Source organism: Odontomachus brunneus, unplaced genomic scaffold (assembly GCF_010583005.1).
Source record: "Odontomachus brunneus isolate Ranch 3 - 2012 unplaced genomic scaffold, Obru_v1 Obru_scaffold_015, whole genome shotgun sequence".
Lineage (NCBI taxonomy): Eukaryota > Metazoa > Arthropoda > Insecta > Hymenoptera > Formicidae > Odontomachus > Odontomachus brunneus.
Genome location: NW_022639465.1, coordinates 379,752 through 399,103, shown reverse-complemented (window position 1 = coordinate 399,103; position 19,352 = coordinate 379,752). Strand labels below are relative to the sequence as shown.

General features: G+C 35.2%; 3 protein-coding genes across 5 annotated transcripts; 2 read left to right on the top strand and 1 right to left on the bottom strand.

Moving 5' to 3' along the window:
- Nucleotides 1-90: 90 nt before the first annotated feature.
- On the bottom strand, nucleotides 91-8,972 carry LOC116841311 (bifunctional 3'-phosphoadenosine 5'-phosphosulfate synthase-like). The gene is made up of 8 exons (XM_032809096.1): nucleotides 8,464-8,972; nucleotides 6,599-6,904; nucleotides 4,181-4,551; nucleotides 2,747-3,179; nucleotides 2,196-2,630; nucleotides 1,836-2,045; nucleotides 1,457-1,739; nucleotides 91-1,330 (listed from the first exon to the last, which is right to left on the bottom strand). The coding sequence occupies exons 2-8, from the start codon at nucleotides 6,638-6,640 to the stop codon at nucleotides 1,233-1,235; spliced, it is 1,872 nt and encodes a 623-aa protein (XP_032664987.1). The 5' UTR covers nucleotides 6,641-6,904; nucleotides 8,464-8,972; the 3' UTR covers nucleotides 91-1,232.
- Nucleotides 8,973-13,155: 4,183 nt separating this feature from the next.
- Nucleotides 13,156-14,729, top strand: LOC116841432 (odorant receptor 22c-like). Of its 3 annotated transcripts, none has more exons than XM_032809331.1 (5): nucleotides 13,156-13,218; nucleotides 13,895-13,985; nucleotides 14,059-14,195; nucleotides 14,294-14,426; nucleotides 14,520-14,669. In XM_032809331.1, the coding sequence occupies exons 2-5, from the start codon at nucleotides 13,908-13,910 to the stop codon at nucleotides 14,568-14,570; spliced, it is 399 nt and encodes a 132-aa protein (XP_032665222.1). In that variant the 5' UTR covers nucleotides 13,156-13,218; nucleotides 13,895-13,907; the 3' UTR covers nucleotides 14,571-14,669. The 3 variants fall into 3 exon arrangements, with proteins under 3 accessions (XP_032665222.1, XP_032665220.1, XP_032665221.1); XM_032809329.1 differs by lacking the exon at nucleotides 13,156-13,218 and adding an exon at nucleotides 13,329-13,390 and having other exon boundaries at nucleotides 14,038-14,195; nucleotides 14,520-14,729; XM_032809330.1 differs by lacking the exon at nucleotides 13,156-13,218 and adding an exon at nucleotides 13,329-13,390.
- A 942-nt stretch (nucleotides 14,730-15,671) lies between these two features.
- On the top strand, nucleotides 15,672-19,156 carry LOC116841425 (odorant receptor 13a-like). Its single transcript, XM_032809321.1, has 8 exons — nucleotides 15,672-15,815; nucleotides 17,096-17,213; nucleotides 17,292-17,553; nucleotides 17,672-17,797; nucleotides 18,475-18,565; nucleotides 18,639-18,775; nucleotides 18,880-19,012; nucleotides 19,106-19,156. The coding sequence occupies exons 1-8, from the start codon at nucleotides 15,672-15,674 to the stop codon at nucleotides 19,154-19,156; spliced, it is 1,062 nt and encodes a 353-aa protein (XP_032665212.1).
- The last annotated feature ends 196 nt before the right edge of the window (nucleotides 19,157-19,352 follow it).

Genomic DNA, 19,352 nt, shown 5'->3' with positions numbered 1-19,352 from the left:
AAGGTTTCGTAATATTTTTATACCAAACTTTTGCAAGAGCATACAGGACTGCTGATATTGGAAGAATTGTAGAATCTCTAGATCATGGAATTCATCTAAAATTATAATTTATTTGTCGATTATAAAGCAGAATATTTTCATAATTACCTAAGGACTGACTTGATAACTGTGAATAGCTACTTAGTAACATTAACAAAGTGGCAGGTGTACTTAAATAAACTATGTATATTCTATGAATACTAATAAATAATATTGATATTAATAAAAATAATCGGTAAGTCGGGAAAAAAGGATTGGTTTGACGTCGTAGGAATAGCGACATTAAGATCCGGAGGAAGGTTTGGATGGGGGTACGTAATTATTACTTACATATATAAGACTCTACTATTCTTTCGCAATATTCAATTATCGCGCAAATTCAGCTCTTACTGGCCTTACAATTTTTTACATGTATGTTTTATTTATAATTTTTATTACTGTACAAGACGTATCAGTTCTCGCGACTTTAGCTGATACGACAGTGGTCTGAGCTCAAATATAGAAAACTATCTTAACATAGGATGTCGAGGCTATAAAAGTTCTTAAATGAGAAAAGTTCTCAAAATGTTTTTTATTTAAAAATTATTATAGCCTCGATATCTTATGTAAAGATTTTTGTCTCTGAGTTCAAGAAACTGTCATATTAATTAAAGTCGCGAGCAATTGGGGGGCACTTGTATATCATTTATTTTATTTCTATCTACATTGAAAATATTAGACTCTGCAATCTTCATTTATACAAGATAAAATTCTATTTTACACATAGTATAATTATTGTGGATATACAGGATGATGTGTACAAAAAAAGAAAGTACTATTTAACAAAAAGTATTATTTAAAAAAAGTTAAAATGTTTGAAGCTTTGCAGAAATGTAGAGTATATATAAAATTAGTTACATAGATATTTCTTATTTTGGCAGAAAAACTGGAGATTTTCGAACGAATAATCATCTAGCTCTGGAGTATTCCAGATTCAAAAGATTAAAGAGAATTTGTTCAAATATTTGGAAATATTTCTTCATTTCAGTACACATCACGCCCCAGCAATATCAAACGATCATAAATCTTTTCATTTCCTCATTATTTAAAGGGATATTTAAGTCACATTCCATGTGCCTCACTCTCTCTCTATACAATTATTTTTGAAAATAATTAATAATTTCTTAATTGTAATATACTTTTAGCTATTTGATTCATTTTGTATCAAGGCTTTGGTAATATTCCGCGAGCACTTGCCACGCTTTGGGTGACATGAAGCCGTCCGGTGGATTTTGGCCGGCTTTTGCCAACCCTACAAACAATGAATTTATCAATTAGTATGTAACAATTACCGTATTAATATAATTCGGTAAGTTAGGTAAGACAAATCAATAAAGCAGTCAACTAAGTGTAGAACATATTCATAATTGAAACTTGCCTCGCATCTTAGTGCCCGAAATGAACTCGAAATCCTGCTTTCTCTCAGGCTCAAAGAAAGCCATCTTGGCGTGTCTGCTGTCGTAAGCAGCTACGCGAAAAGGGATTATTTCGAGGCTGTGGAGACCTCGAGCCATGGAGAGTACGCGAGCTCCATGAGTAGGATCGTAAAGATTACCGTCAGGTGTAGCGTTCTTGTCGGGGTGCGGAATACCTGCTGGATCTCTGCCGACTATGTAGAAGTTTGCGCCAGCGTTCATTCTGGCTTTCGCGTGCCACTGCACCTGTGGAACAATCGCATCAGTTATAATTTCAATTCAAGGTGTTTAATAAACGTAGAAATGCATGAGATGTGTTAATACGGTTCTCCAACTTCGCACCTCAATTGGTCCAGCATACATCATAGGACTAGGAAAGATGGCGAGCAGCGTGGAATTGGCATCTAATACGTCCTCATCTAGGATGGCTTTGTGTTGAAGGATCCTGGTATACAAAGGAACGTCGTCGTCTTTCGTCCAACCACCTAACGGATGCAGCAGCAGCACGGGATTTTTGAAACCTCTTTCTTCCAATAAACGTTTTCTCGTGTCCTTTGTAACAAATATAGCAAAAGAATACGTTTAGTTAATGCGATGTACGGCAACATATAAACAGGTATTAATTTGTAGAAAGGAAGAAAAACTATATTTAAGAAGAAGAAATCCCTTAGATCCAACAATTCGCTCTAACAAACGACAAACCTGCATCAGTAGCGCATGACCATTGTGTATAGGGTTTCTCAATTGAAAAGCGAACACTGCGTCGGCCCTCATCTTACGACACTTATTGCGGATCTCATTGGGCGTGAGTCGATATTTGTCGAGGCCGTCATGCCACTGGATCCTCTCGAGTACTTCGAGATCGCCGCCCATTAACCAGTCGCCAGAATTGTGAATCAGTTTGACGTACGGATGAGCTAAATTATTGGTAGCAAATTGCCAGCTGCAACGCTCTTCCTTTCGATGAAAATAGAAGTCTGGTCTTCGCACAATTGCTACAGCCTTGCCTTGATACCTTAATGTTACGGCGAACGAGTCTTCCAGACGGTCCTTATCTGCTGTGCTAATGGCCAGTACGATAGGCACCGATTGGTTTACTTCCTTGCCGTCCTCCAGCAGACATCGTAAATGCTGGGCCTTAAATGGTATTGTCGAATATGTAATAGAACAATTGATGTGATGAAGCCGGAAAATGATGATGTGAGATTACGCGAAGAGAAAAAAATTTGTTTAAAAGAGAAGAAGAATCGTACTTGTAGGTACTGATGCTCCCTCATGAATCCCGTTAGCGGTGCCGCCCAACCTTCCGCCAAAACCTGCACCCATTGCAAATCAAGTTTACTGATTTCCACGCTCGGAAGAGTTTCAGCTTCTGCTTTTGTAGCAGCTAGTCTGGAATGTGGCACGAAGAGCTCTCTGATCGGTGCTGTGGGCTTTTTCAGCTGTGGAATTATGTGGTTTTTCTCCAAAAACTCGATTACAGTCAAGGCGGATTCTTCAGGGGTGCAATTTTCCGTCTTGACAACCAAATCAGGCTGCACCGGTCGTTCATACATCTGATCGATGCCGGTAAAACCCTTGATGGTGCCCTCGCGAGCTTTCTTGTACAGACCTTTGGTGTCGCGAGCCTCACAAACTTGTAATGGCGTGTCGACAAACACTTCGAAGAACGGCAAGTCAGCTTCCCTGCAGATCAGACATCCTCGAATAAGAGAAAGCAAAAGAGAAGAGGAAAATATACAGAATTATCTGACGATTACATATAAAATTGTCATATACGCGTAAATTAGGTCAACCTGAACAAAACTTTCTTTGCTATTTTACAAACAACCATATAAAATTTTGAATAAACTTGAAAAAACTTGGCGAATAATCGCGCCAATAATAAGTTAATATTGAGAAAAATTATTTGCGCTTCCCTGGTAAAAAAAGTTTATAGAAAACGATAGAATAAAATTCTATCGTTCTATCGTTTTATATCGTTTTGAATATGGATTTTGGTTCGTGAATTCATAAATGTGAATAGTATTCTATCGTATACAATAGAATACAATAGATAGTGATAGAATTTCTATCGTTAGTTTCCTATAGAATACAAAATCGTGTATAACCAGATAAAATACGATAGGATTCATATCTGAACTTACGAGCGAGAACGATATAGCTTAAAAAAACGATTCAAATTGATAGCGCTATCAATTTGAATCGTTTTCTTTAAGCTATATCATTCTCGCTCGCAAGTTTAAATATGAATCCTATCGTATTTTATCGTATTTTATCTGGTTATACACGATTTTGTATTCTATAGGAAACTAACGATAAAAATTCTACCACTACCCAGTAAAACACAAAATATCTATATTACAATGTCAGCTCAATCATATGGTATATTATGTAACTGTTACTTTGTTATATAAAACGTACATGTTACGTAATATACCATATAATTGAGCTGACATTGTAATGTCGATGATACTTTGTGTTTACTGGATATCTATTATATTCTATTGTATACGATAGAATACTATTCACATTTTGTAAATTCACGAACCAAAATCCATATTCAAAACAATAGAAAATGATTATTTTATTCTATCGTTCTCTATAAACTTTTTTTATCAGGGCTGTTTGTAAAATTTCCCTCCCTCTTTTTTCCCCTTCTTACATTTATCTGAATCAACCTCTACCTATGGATCTGCCTAGCCACTTGTCGGTCCTCCTCGAAGGGAGATACGAAACTGCATAGGCAAATTTGCCCGCTGTCAGCAAACAGTTTCGCCACTTCTGCCACCCTGCGAATGTTCTCCTTGCGGTCCTGCTTGCTGAAGGACAGATTACGATTTAAGCCGCTGCGCACGTTGTCACCATCCAAGCCGTATGCGGGAATGCCGTGGTTCACCAGGATCGCCTCCACTTGGAACGAGATGGAAGTCTTCCCGGCACCCGACAGACCTGTCAGCCATACCGTACAGCCCCGGAAGCCGCGGATACAGCCGATCGCCTGACCTCGCTTCGCCCGCGATACATGATGTGCCTGCTCTGACACGTTTGTGCATGTCTGCAAGAAACGTTATATTAATTTTCGAATAAATTTTATTGTAGAAAGGTATTATATTGCCAAAACGAAAAATATGTACACAATAAATTAGCGAAGTCAGGCACACTAAGGCCTCTGCTCGCCGCGGTTATCTTGATTTACGACGCTAGAAGAGAAATGCAAAATTTCTGTAATGTCGAAATAAAAAAATATGTCCAAAAGATAACATTTGCGATCGATTAGGCACACTAAAATATTTCGCATACTTTTTTTGCTCTTATAATCAGTAAATAATCGTAAAATTAACGTGACAAAAGAATGTAATGAGAAAATGTAAGTTGAAAAGGAAGATTGAATTTATTTTTAATTTTTATTTTTTCTATTTATTGTTTGAGCGAAAAGAAAAAGTGTGTTTGGAATATTTTACAGGTGCTTTTTAGAGGAGAGTATTTTACGTGTGCTTCGGTAATCGATTGCAAGTGTCATTTTTTTAATATATTTTTTCTTTAATATATATTTCGACTTTGCAAGAATTTTGAGCCTGCATCTCCTCACTTCTGACATCATTAATCAAGAATTCCATGAAAAATAACCAGGAGTCTTAATGACATCTTTATTTAAGATATCTATTTGTCTTAATGACTTTTCTATTTGAGATATCTGAGATATCTTGGATACTGTTTAATGTCGAATAAACAGTGAATAAACAATGGATTGAGATCAAAGCAGAACTTGTTGTATAGTAGACCGAGCCCAAATCAAAATGGGGCAAAATTATTTTAGTACTAATACAAAATATACAAAACAGATATAACATTATTTGAAATATTATATCGTGTTCTAATCACATGGATATGTGATCCTCACATGTACATATAGCTGAGAACAAAATATACTTTGATTATTTTCATCTTTCTAGCTGTATTTGATAATATAAAAAGATAATTTCTTAGTGCAATGCTAACTATACTTTTGTTTTAATTAAAATTGAAGATCTTACTGAAATTTTTCTTTATCATTATTTAGCAATGGGAAATATTTAGAGCACCTCCTTTAAAATAATCCTTGTGAAATAATCAGACAAAACCAATATTTTTAATAGTCTCTGATCTGTGCAAGTGGTACTTTGAACGGTGCTAAGGAAAAGTTACCCCCCATTCCCTCACCTCTGAAGGGGGTTGTGATCCCTACATGATCCCAAAAGACTAGCGCCTCGGGACCACGAAGAATGCCCAAAACCGCTTCTATCTAAAACAGGAAAAAAAACACGAAGAGGAATTACTTTATGGACACCCGTCATATTTGAAATATACAGAAAAATATATTTCATTACTCTATGATTTTTTTTCCTTCTAATTTTGTCCCATTTTAGTTGATTTGTGGTCCACTACACATCAAAAACAAAAAAAAAAATTGTTTTAATATTAACAATGTCTACAGGGTATATGATTTATTTTATAATCTATTTCTTTCTTTCTTCATATTTACTAATATTATCACTTTTAGAGCAATATTTTTTTATGAGGTTTAAATATATTATACTATAATATAAAACAATAACATGGTATAATATTAAAAATAATGATGGAGAGAAAGAGAGAGAGTGAGAAGAAAAAACAGAAAAAGGAGGAGATTGTGTGCGGATGTATGTATGTGGGTGTTGTATATATGTATATATTTAATCTAATCTGCGCTATCATAGAGCAGTTTTTTTTATAATACAGCAGCAAATATAAGATACGGTTTAACTTTTGTGCGAGATAAAAGGACGTATGAAAGATAAGGAGACGTATGAGAGATAAGGAGATGGTGCAGACAGTGTGAGAAATAAGCGACTTACGAAGGGTCTGTTTTCTAAAGTCTGTTTGCTGAACTTACACTTTCGGCATTTAAAAAGAGAACAAATATACAGATAAAATTCGGTGGGAGGAAGATAAGAGAGAAATAGTGCCAGTTTAGCGATAGAAAACAGACCCATAGACTTTATCAAATTAAATATCGTATGGAGTATTCTCACGGTAGCCAATTAGTAATATTGTGAAAGCGATATTATGCGAATGATACTCACCGTCATTAATTTTTTACTCGGAGCGTTCTCGTTGCACGACATGACGTGTTACCGATTATATACGTGGCTAATTGCTGCGACCAAACGTGACACCCCGTGTCAACCGTGACCGGTGCCACTGGCTGCTACTGGATCAGAGAGAGACCTGAGAGACCTGAGAGACCTGAGAGTGGTTACACGTCGGCGTTTTGGTCGACATCAATTTCGACGAGCGTTCGATACGCCACCCATTTCAAATCAGACTTACATTTGCTACACCCATTTTCAGGCGCTGTTGGTAAAGTCTCTATTTGGTGCGTGTCCGTGCTACAAGGAAATAATAATATTCGAACAAATCATAAATTATAAGAAGGACTAAAGAGTCTAAGTTGCGTATTTATGCGCTATGAAATTTAATCTTAAAAATAATTTTACATATAATAATTTTACATATAATTCATTGACCGTTGCGACATTAATTTTATATTGAAGAGGACTATATCGTATGGTCGTATATGTACAATTATTTTTAAGATTAAATCATAGCGCATAACATACGCAACTTAGCCTCTTTAGTCCTTTTTATAATTTATGATTTGCTCAAATCTAAAGCCGCATAAAATAAATCTTGTTTATAATTTTGAATAATATTCCACATAGATCATAGTATCAAAATCATGATGAAATCATAAATTATAAATTATAAATTATAAAAGTTATCGGCCGACATCTTTAACGACACCGACAACTGTCGGTAAGTAATTACAGAACCCAATCGCTAGACTTAGTGCGGAACAGAACCTAGTCATTTTTATCATACGACGGACAAGTTTCTAATATTTATCGCTAAGAACTATGGCACTCTCAATACGGAATTCTTGCCGCGCACAGATAATTAATAATTTTCGTTATAAGTACTTCTTTTCTTCAGAAACTGACAGTGGATCGGCGTTGATGGTTTTGCAGCATTGTGTGTGAATTTGTAAAATTTTATATTTGCAAGTTTTTCATTCTCTCTCATGTTAATGCGAATAACTCTACATTTTTGCTTTTCAGAGGCTTTTTAGTCGTAGTGCATTTTATAAACTAAACCCATATATATAACCGCATGGATAGCTTTGGTGAAACTATTAATTCATACTACTGATACAAAGTTATTTACAACCCTTATAGAAACTTAATACTAATAAGTGATAATTTGGCCAGCGATAATTACTGTCGTTCAATAATTTTATTACTCGTACAAGTAATAAAATTACTATTTATTACTGGCCAATTTATCACAGCCAGTGATACTTTTCTATAAGGGAAGTAAACCTACCCAAAAGGTACACTCCGATTTCTTTCTAATTTGGCACAAATATAGAAGTACAAAAAATATTTAGATCATATTTTTTCATTTTGGCCCACTTTGAGTTTCACGGGCAGTTTATAGCTTTTTTATGTTCTCACTCCTATCATCGAATTGTAGATCTACTCATAAGTTCTTACGAGTCTTATAAGAACAAGTTACGAGTTTTACGATTTTGTCTAGAATTGCAGTATTAGATTTGTAAAAAATATGTTTTCCTCATCTTTTCGCTAGTATTTCGAATATTCATAATAGATGCAGAAACACTGTCAATCAAGAATATCTCTTTAACTACATTATTATTATTTCTTGACTGATTCAAGTCTTGATTCACGTTACGTTCTCCCGGGAACTTGTTAAATTGTACACCGATCAGTGTGGTTCTTTTGATTCCATGTAGTGTCCTTATTGGCAAAGGAATCTATAGTAACACGTTTAGCAAAACAATTCCAACATTATCACAAAGTGACATTGATGACAAATATAAAATAATCGTATGTGCAATACACTTTATATAACTTAATGAGTTACTCACGGATGAACAGCATTAAGTAGTTTATTTTATCTTTTTCTTCTAACAGTCCTAAAAAGGTCCTTAGCCTCAGTGAGAATTGTCCTCCATTGATCTCTGTCCCTGGATCTTGCCTTCCAATTATGCACGCCTAGCCGTCTGATGTTGTTCATCACCAGCGGAGTTTTACCCCTGGTTTTCTATCATCGATATGATTTTCAAAGATTTTCTTACACGGATTGTTTCATTAACTCTTTAAACGTTGTTAGTCTATATAAACTTCTAACATTCCATGTTACAAAGTTCATCTCGTTGTTAATTAGTTGTAGCCACAAGAAAAGAAAAGATTTTCTACATATGGACAACTAAACATAATTAGCCACTTTTTTGCTGCAGGAGCCAATTTTCTTGCTAGAATAACAAGAAAATCTGCTCCTGTAATAAAAAAAGTAGCTAAAACAGTAAATTCCCAGACAACATCTTGGACAACATAATGTCTAAAATCGGGATATAAGACGTCTTAAAGATCATCTTTAAGATGTCTTTCAGACGATTTACGTATAAATGTCTTTAAGGCGTTTTAAAGATTATCTTTAAGACGTCTTATGTCCCGATTTTAGACATTATGTTGTCTGGATTATGTTTAGTTGTCATCTGTAACAAATTTGCTGCATTAGCCACTTTTCTTACTGTAGGAGCAAATTTTCTTGTTATCATAGTAAGGAAATAGGTTTCTGCAAAGAAAAAGCTAACACAACAAATTATATTTAACTGTCCATGTGTAGCAAATTAGTTTGCTGCTACAGCAAATCCTTTTTTTCCGTGGCAGTTTTGTCTCCGGTTCTTCCATCCGATCCGAGACCTCTTCTCCTGTCTGCTAATAATAGTTTTTGACGGGGATAGGTTATCGACCTATCACCCAACCCCCAATCTGGAGGATCAGGATACCTATTATGGACTTCTTCGGAATCAATTCCGATCGAAATAATTCCGTTTCCCCTAGAAAAGACAATAGAAATCTAGGAAATAACTGAATGTTTCCGATCGGAATTGGTTCCGAAGAAGTCTATAATAGGTACCCAGTTGTCTGCCCCCTTTCGTTCCCTGTACTTCCACCGAGAATTGGTGCTCGATCTCGGCACAGGGTTAACAGCACCACCACTTGACGGCGGGGCAGACCGGGAAGGAGAGGTGAGAGGCTTCATCTCTTGACAGATCTGCCATTCGGTGCACATCACTTCCCAAATGGTGCCTCATTTTATCTTAGATATTCATTAATTTTATTCATACACTCTAAGACCAATATTTATTGTCGGGTTTTATACTTAAGATCGTCTTAAGTTTATCTTCAGATGCTTTGTAGCCAATAATAGATGGTCATCCGTAGATTATCTAAAGATGAATTTAAGATGGTCTTAAATATAAGACCCGACTATGAATACTAGCCTAAAAAGTAAGACTTCACTTCAAGGTAGTGAAAACTGCATCACTCAAAGTTAGAGCGAGAACTTCACTCCAAACGAGTGAAAACTCACTCCAAGCGAGCATTTTCAAGTTTACAGTATTTTCAATTCAAGCAGTATTTGAAGTTCTCGCTCTAACTTTGAGTGGCGCAATTTTTACTATCTTGGAGTGAAGTCTCACTCCAAGAAACTTAGAGTGTATAACGTTTATTTTTCATTAATATTGAAAAATGGAATCTACCTACCTCACATATACACACAAACACACGTCACGTTTATACAGGGTGGATCAGCAGTAACTAAACTATGAACCATAGTTAGAACTAAATGTTCTGGTTGGCTGTCAGAATATTTTATTATAATAAGCGGAAGTTCTGTTTTGTTCAATTAAATTTTGTTTAACCGAATATATCACTTTAATCCAAGCATAGTTATTCTTTCCGCACATAAAAATATTATTTACAATATTAGATTGTTCTGTGTAACCGAGCAGCACTATTACACTTACATTCCATTTACATATAATAGTAATTTTATAGTTATAATGGCTTCTGGTACAACTTATCTATTAAGTCGCAAAAACTGTTGTTGTTCGCCATGAAAAAGAGTTCGGAGATAAAGATCTTGTCAGCCCGAAAGATATACATATTTTCTCTAGAAAGTTTTACTTTGGTAAAGTAACTACGTAACATATGCGACAAAGTCCTAAATAAAAGAATGCCAATATACGCACAAATCTATACAATTTCTTAGATCATCAAAACTTTTTTTATTTAGACCATCAAAACTTCAGTCTTTTACTTTACAATACTGTCATCCGTCAACCAGCAATGACTGACGACCAATAATTGCCACCACCCGTTTAGTAAAATATCTTCAACATTCCACAGAAATGACATTGCAAATAGTATTAAAGGATAGTTATTCCAATATGGTTGCACAGTTTAACGTCTTAGAGCAATAAATACGTTTATTTTATTATTGAAACAAGAAATTTAAAAAAACTTTTCCTACCACATACATACAATTACATTAAAGAGCATCATCTTCTGTTTTTGCAAAAAATGCGTTTTCTGCATCTTTTCACGATTATTTCGAATATTCACAATAGACGCAGAACCACACTATCTATCAAGAGTATCTCTTTAACTAATATTATTATTTTTCGATCGATTCATGCAGAACCCTCTGCAGAACTTGTTAAACTGTACAGCTGTTCTTTTCCCCTTCAAATTAAACTTTATGGCTTCTGTCAATCAGTATAGCAATACTATCCCACTCCAGTACCCGCCCTCTTTCCCTGGCTATATTTGTTATATAGATTTGTATGACAATTGTAATTTTTCGCAAGTTGCGCCGTTGCTCTCCCGATACACGATTCAACGAAAAAGAAACTTTTTATCGTCGCTCGTTTCCTATGTCGCTCGAAACTTAGTCGACCATGCGATATAGAATTTCTTCGGCAACTATGGACGTTATTATTTGGAGTCGTTATTACGGTTTTGTCGAAAAGTTTACGCTATTCACAGGTATGTGGCCATATCTGAAGCCGAGAACAAGACGCCTCCGTATCAGCCTGATGACGATGATGGCAGTAACTGTATTCGTTCCGCAGGTAAATCGACCATGTAATCGCGAAGGGTAACTTGTCGCGATTAATTGATATTTCTAGATTGATATTTCTAGATTGCATTTCAAACCCGGTGCAATAAAAATATGCAATGTATCCTCACGTCGATATCAGATTTGTCGTTCACTATCGTAGCCGTCGTGGCGTTGTATACGTTTCCAATAAATATTTCTAAGGTATGTTATGTAACATCCGTATTTTATATATATAGGATGTCTGCCAATTCATAACACACTCGTCGTGTGTAGATACAACTCATCAAACTGAACAGAAAATTTCTCTACCATCTTGTAAATAACAACGTAAAATTTGGTGTTATTGATTGCAGAAGATTAGAGAATGATGATTGGTAGTATGATATGATAGATGAGCTGTGATGGCGACGTCTGTCATCGTGTATATTAAGTGAAACTGGAGAAAAAGTCTGTTACATTTTGCAAATAATCACGTAAATTTTAAGTTATTAATTAAGGAAAATTAGAAAATTCTCGCACTTGCAACGATCTACTAGTGACTAAGAATCTGTGTGGTCATTTGCAAACTAGTAAATTCTTTCCTCCTTCTTTTTTTTTCTACCAGCATAGAATGACAAGTGTCGCCATTACAACTTATTTATCGTATTGCGTGTAATTATTAATTTTATTTAGCTAATAATTCAAAAGTTCATTTGGTTATTTGCAAAATGGTAGGAGAATTTTGTATTCAGTTTGCTGAGTTTTAGCTGCACACAATGGATGTGTCATGAATGATCAGACACACTGTATATGCTAGAAAGTGCCATTTAACATTAATATTACATTGACGTTATAATTTCCATTCAACAAGTGAAAAAAAATAACATTGATGTGTAATGTTATACTGTCAGTTGGCATTTACTAGAATTGAATTATTCGGATATGTATCTAATTTGGAATTTGGATATACAGAGATATTGATCAAATATCTCGCTTCGGATATTTGTAAGCTTATTCTTCGCGTTTTGCTATTAACAATTGCTTCGTTAGATTAAATATCTTACTGAAAGCTTGCGCATCGGCTGGAGAGAATTGGAAACAGACGAGGAGATCGAAATAGCCAAATCGCATGCCAAGTTTTGTAAACGTTTCTCCATGGTATACTCGGGTAAGCATCAAGGATGATCTATCTGATTCGCATTGCGCTTCCTTCACTCCAGAAACAACTCGTGTTTTGCAGCGTATTGCATCTTAGGGACATATGTATTCATGTCGGTACCCATTGTAGTGCCCATACTCGATGTTCTATTGCCCCTCAACGAATCTCGACCCACTCTACTACCACTTTCTGTATACTACTTTGTGGATCCTAGGCAAAATTTAATTTACATTTGTGGATATGCTATATTCTCTTGTGGAATAGTGATGACCGCTATAATCGCCCACGATTGCATGTTCGTGACCTTCGTCGAACACGTTTGCTGTATGTTTTCTGTGCTCGGGTAAGAGGACAATTCCGTGACATAAGAAGATATACCTCATTGTAAAATATATTAATGATATGTTGAAAAAGCAAGTACAAAAACGTCGTGAGAGTTGCTTGTAGATCACGCTTCAAATATTTACTTTGTGTTGATTCCGATAACACTGAGAAAAACGCAAAGGCTGCTTCTGACAAGATCTATCGTCAAAAAATCGCGCAATTCGTGTGTACACATCAGAAAATCTTAAAGTAAGTATATTGTCGTCGAGTATAAAGAAATTTCTGAATTTCTTCGAGAAATTCCACTTGAAATTCTACTCGAAAAATAGAATGATAACCGAATCGAGTGATTCGAGTGACCTTCCATTATATACAGGATGTTCCAGACTCTTCTACGCAAATTTTGTGAGAACGATTTGAGGTGAACATAAAAGTCCTATAGCGTTATGCGATATTTACAATAATAGCCAAGATATTAATTGTGAAAAATTAAAGAAAAAACGCGCGCTGATTGGTAGGGAGAGGAGTGCTCGAGTTGCTCGACCTATAGTTCGGCCCAATAATATAGTCCGCAGATCCGGCGCGCGGCAAGGAAAAGGACAATGCTCCGTTGCTTGTGTTTATATCATCGCGCTACAGGTCGAGCAACTCGAGTGCTCCTCTCCTTTTTCTGTCCATCTTAATCCGTTCTACGTTATCACAAAAATTGTGAAGGAGAGTCTGAGATATTCTGTATATCCAGCGAATTCCTCCTGTAATTTCGAGTAGCTGTAATATTGCATTACTATTTGGAGTGAATTTTCAATCGTTTCTAATGAAATTTCACTTCGAAAAATTTAGAAATTACAATATAATACTGTATCAGAACATATAAAAATAACGTAATACAGCGGTACTGTTTAATTTCAACCATTATTTATTTCAGGTTCGTGAAACTTATGGAAAGTACTTTTAGCATACCTCTCGCTGTACAATTAATAACAGTTATCGTGTCAATAAGCTGTACTTTGTTACAAGTATGTGCATTGATTTATTATAGAATTTTTTTTAAATCGTAAAAAATTAAAGTGTCACTTTTTTGTACTTGAGATAACGAAGCAGGAAGCCGGGGCTATAGAGGCAACGAGGTACGCATGTTACGTGATGGGTCAACTGTTTCATTTGTTTTGCCTCAGTTTCGAAGGACAAAAATTGACCGATTACAGTCTTGGGATGCGTAACAAAATGTAAGGATATCGTTTCATGGTTTACCTGAGACAAGCTAATTCCTAATTGTATTCTTTTCGGCAGTTCCTGTAGATCGCGTTTTTTTGAAACGTTGCAGATACAATAGTTCGTGGTATCAAACATCCATAAGATCACAGAAGCTGCTTATTATGATGATGATGCAGAGTTCGCAGCCGACCTTTGTGAGCGCCGGCAAAATTTACATTTTCTCATTGGAGAGCTTCACTATGGTAAAAGAAGTCGTCGTTACAGAGCGTGTCTTTTTATAGATAATGATGGAAATTATACGTAATAACCATATCCTTTGTATTCTTGTTTCAAAGGTAGTGCAAACGTCGGTGTCTTACTTTACCGTTCTCGCATCATTTCAATAGAACTATGATTCATATTAGTGCTGCATCTAACAATTACACTATTGCTATTCCACATTGGATAGTACTATTAGTACTAATATCTCATATTAGATAAAATATGTGTATGCTTAATTCTTTTATCATAATAACTTTATTATAATAGCTTCGAATTGCGAGATAATTCAAGAAAAGAGGAGAGACAGTAGTTATATAGTTGATTAATATTTACTGTAGTTCAATAGATTAACACAGTAAAATATAAACGACAATAATCACGAAACGTTCAGTGCTTTCTACATTTGTGCACATCAATCTTGCACTCTTTATTCCAACTGCTTTCACCTCTATTTCCCATAATGACATAGTACTTTACTTATGCCATGCACTCGATATGTACTGTATGAGGTAAGCTAAGAAGTGTTAAACCGTTTTCAATAATATCGTATAACTGATTATCATAAGTATTGTTACGTTAAGATGCCTGTACTAACAGCCAATTATTGTCACACACACACCACCATATTTTAGTAAAAGATTTTCAACATTCCACAAAAATGACATCGCAAACAGAATTAAGGAGTAGTTATTCCAGTATAGGTGCACTGTTTAACGTTTTAAAATAATAAACACAATTATTTTATTATTGAAACAAGAAATTAAAAAAATTTTCCTATCACATACGATTGCATTAATGAGCATCACCTTCTGTTTCTGCAAAAAATGCGTTTTCTGTATCTTTCGCGATTATTTCGAATATTTACAATAGACGCAAAACCATACTATCTATCAAGAATATCTTTTTTGCCTATTATTACTTTTTGATCGATTCATGCCCCCTGCAGAACTTACTAAACTGTACAGCTGTTCTTTTCCCCTTCAAATTAAACTTTATGGCTTCTGTCAATCAATATAGCAGTACTATCCCACTCCAGTACCCGCCCACTTTCCCTGGCTATATTTGTTATATAGATTTGTATGACAATTGTAATTTTTCGCAAGTTGCGCCGTTGCTTTCCCGATACACGATTCAACGAAAAAGAAACTTTTTATCGTCGCTCGTTTCCTATGTCGAAGAGACTCGAAATTCAGCCGACCATGCGATATAGAATTTCTTCGGCAACTATGGACGTTATCTGGAATCGTTATTATGGTTTAGTCGAAAAGTTAATGCTATTCACTGGTATGTGGCCATACCTGGAGTCAAAAACAAGACGCCTTCGTATCGGCCTGATGACGATGACCGCAGGAACTATATTCGTCCCGCAGGTAAATCGACGATGTAATCGCGAAGTGTCTCGTGACTTGTCGCGAGACGATTAATTAATATTTCTAGATTGCATTTCAAGCTCGGTGCAATAAGAATGTGCAATGTATCCTCACGTCAATATCAGATTTGTCGTTCACTATCGTAGCCGTCGTGACGTTGTATACGTTTCCAATAAATATTTCTAAGGTATGTAACATATGTATTTTATATATACAAGCTGTCTGCCAATTTATGACACACTTGTTGTGTGCAGATACAAGTCATCAAACTGAAACAGAAAATTTCTTTACAATTTTGTAAATAACCATGTAAAATTTTGCGTTATTGTTTGAAGAAGATTGATAAATGATCACGTACGATATGATAGGTAAGCTGTAATGGCGACGTCTGCCGTCGTGTAATTGTATATTTGGTAAAATTGGAAGGAAAAGTCTTTTACATTTAAAAGAAAAAACTATGTACATTTTTAGTTATTAATTAAATAAATTGGAACATGATTGTCGCATTTGCGACGATCTACTAGTAATGAAAAATCTACGTATTTAAAAATTTTTTTTAGGTAAAATTTCACTGGAAACTATTGAAAATTCTCTCCAAACAGTAATGCAACTCCTACTTGAAATTACAAGAGAAATTTACTGAATATCGCAGATTCTCCTCCACGATTTTTGTGATAACGTAGTATGGATTAAGATGGACATAAAAGTCCTATACCGTTTTGCGATATTCGCAATAATAGTCGAGATATTAATCGAGCTCTCCTCTTTCTACCAATCAACGCGCCTTTTTTCTTAATTTTTCACAATTAATATCTCGACTATTATTGCGAATACTTTTTCGTTCTTCTTCTTTTCTTCTACAAGTATAAAATCGCCATTACAACGTATTTATCGTATTACGTTTAATTATTAATTTTATTTAGCTAATAATTTAAAAGTTCATTTGGTTATTTGCAAAATGGTAGGAGAATTTTGTATTCAGTTTGCTGAGTTTTAGCTGCACACAATGGATGTGTCATGAATAATCAGACACTCTGTATATCCTAGAAAGTCCTATTTAACACTAACATTACATTGACGTTATAATTTTCCGTTCAACAAGTGAAAAATTATAATATTGATATGTAATGTTATACTGTCAGTTGGCATTTACTAGGATTGGATTATTCGCATATGTATCTAATTTGAAATTTGGAAATACGAGATATTGATAAAATATCTCGCTTCGGATATTTGTAAGTGTATTTTTCGCGTGGCGCTATTAACAATTGCTTCGTTAGATTAAATATCTTACTGAAAGTTTGCTCATCCATTGGAGGAAATTGGAAACGGACGAAGAGGTCGAAATAGCCCAATCGCATGCCAGACTTTCTAAACGTTTCTCTGTGTTATACTCGTGTAAGCATTAAGAATAATCTATCTGATTCACATTTGTTTTGCGTTTCCTTCACTCCAGAAACAATTCGTGTTTTGCAGCGTATTGCTTCTTCGGGGTATATGGGATGACATCGGTACCCCTTTTAATGCCTATACTCGATATTGTGTTGCCCCTCAACGAATCTCGACCCGTTTTACTACCCATTTCTGTATACTACTTTATGGACCCTAGACAAAATTTAATTTTCGTTTGTGGATTTGCTATGGTATCTTGTGGAATACTGATGACCGCCCTAGTCGCCCACGATTGCATATTTGTGACCTTGGTCGAACACGTTTGCTGTATGTTTTCTGTGCTCGGGTAAGAGGACAATTCCGTGACGTAAGAAGATATACGTCATTGTAAAGTATATTTTAATGATTATTATTTAATGACGTTGAAAAAGCAAGGGCAAAAACTTCGTGCGAATTGTTTGTAGATCTCGTTATGAATATTTACTTGGTGCTAATTTCGATAACACTGAGAAAAATGCAAAGCTTGATTTCGACAAGATCTATCGTCAAAAAATTGGGCAATTTGTGTGTACACATAACAAAATCTTAGAGTAAGTATTGTTGTCGAGTACAACGAAATTTCTGAATTCCTTCGAGTGAAATTTCACTCGAAAAATAGAGTGATAACCGAGTCGAGTGATTTAAGTTTGAGTGACCTTTTATTATATACAGGATGTCCCACACAGTGATAGAAACTTTGGCTCATGGACACGGTCGTGTGAGTATGTGCGTATTCCCTCCCGTGCTGACGTGTGCTGCTCGGGAATCAAAGTTTCTATCACTACTCCCAGGTGCATCTCCGCAATTTTTGTGAGAACGGATTGAAGTAAACATAAAAATCCTGGAGCGTTTTGCGATATTCGCAATAATAGTCGAGATATTAATCATGAAAGATTAAGAAAAAAAGGCGTTGATCGGTAGAGAAAGGAGAGCTCGATTAATATTTCGACTATTATTGCGAATATCGCAAAACGGTATAGCACTTTTATGTCCACCTTAATCCATACTATGTTATCACAAAAATCGTGGAGGAGAGTCTAGGATATTCAGTGAATTTCTCTTATAATTTCAAGTAAGAGTAATTGCATTACTGTTTGGAGAGAATTTTCAATCGTTTCCAGTAAAATTTTACCTAAAAAATTTAAAAATCACAATAAAATACTTTATCAAAACATAAAAATAACGAAATACAGAGGTACTGTTTAATTTCAATCATTATTTATGTCAGGTTCGTGAAACTTATCGAAAATACCTTTACCATACCTCTCGCTATACAATTAATGATATTGATCGTGTCACTAAGCTGTACTTTGTTACAAGTATGTGCATTGATTTATTATAGAATTCTTTTTAAATCGTAAAAAATTAAAGTGCCACTTTTTTGTACTTGAGATCACGCACGAGGAAGCCAGAGCTATAGATGTCACGAGGTACATATTTTACGTGACGGGTCAACTGTTTCATTTGTTCTGCCTCAGTTTCGAGGGACAAAAATTAATCGATTACAGTCTTGGGTTGCGTGACAAAATGTAAGAGGATTGTCTCATGGGCTGAGACAAGCTAATTCTTAATAATTCTTGTACATGTTCTTTTTGGTAGTTTCTATAGCTCACGCCTTTTTGAAACGTTGCAGATACAATAGTTCGTGGTACCAAACATCCATAAGATCACAGAAGCTGCTTATTATGACGATGATGCAGAGTTTGCAGCCAACCTTTGTGAGCGCCGGCAAAATTTACATTTTCTCATTGGAGAGCTTCACTATGGTAAAAAATGTCGTCGTTACAGAGCGTGTCTTTTTATAGATAATGATGGAAATTATACGTAATAACCATATCCTTTGTATTCTTGTTTCAAAGGTAGTGCAAACGTCGGTGTCTTACTTTACCGTTCTCTCAACATTTCGATAGAACCATGATTCATATTAGTGCTGTATCTAACAATTACACTATTACTATTCCACATTGGATAGTACTAATGGTATTAATATCCCATATTATAGGTAAAATATATGTATGCTTAATTCTTTTATCATAGTAACTTTATTATAATAGCTTTGAATTGCTAGATAATTCAAGAGAAGGGGAGAGATAGTAGTTATACAGT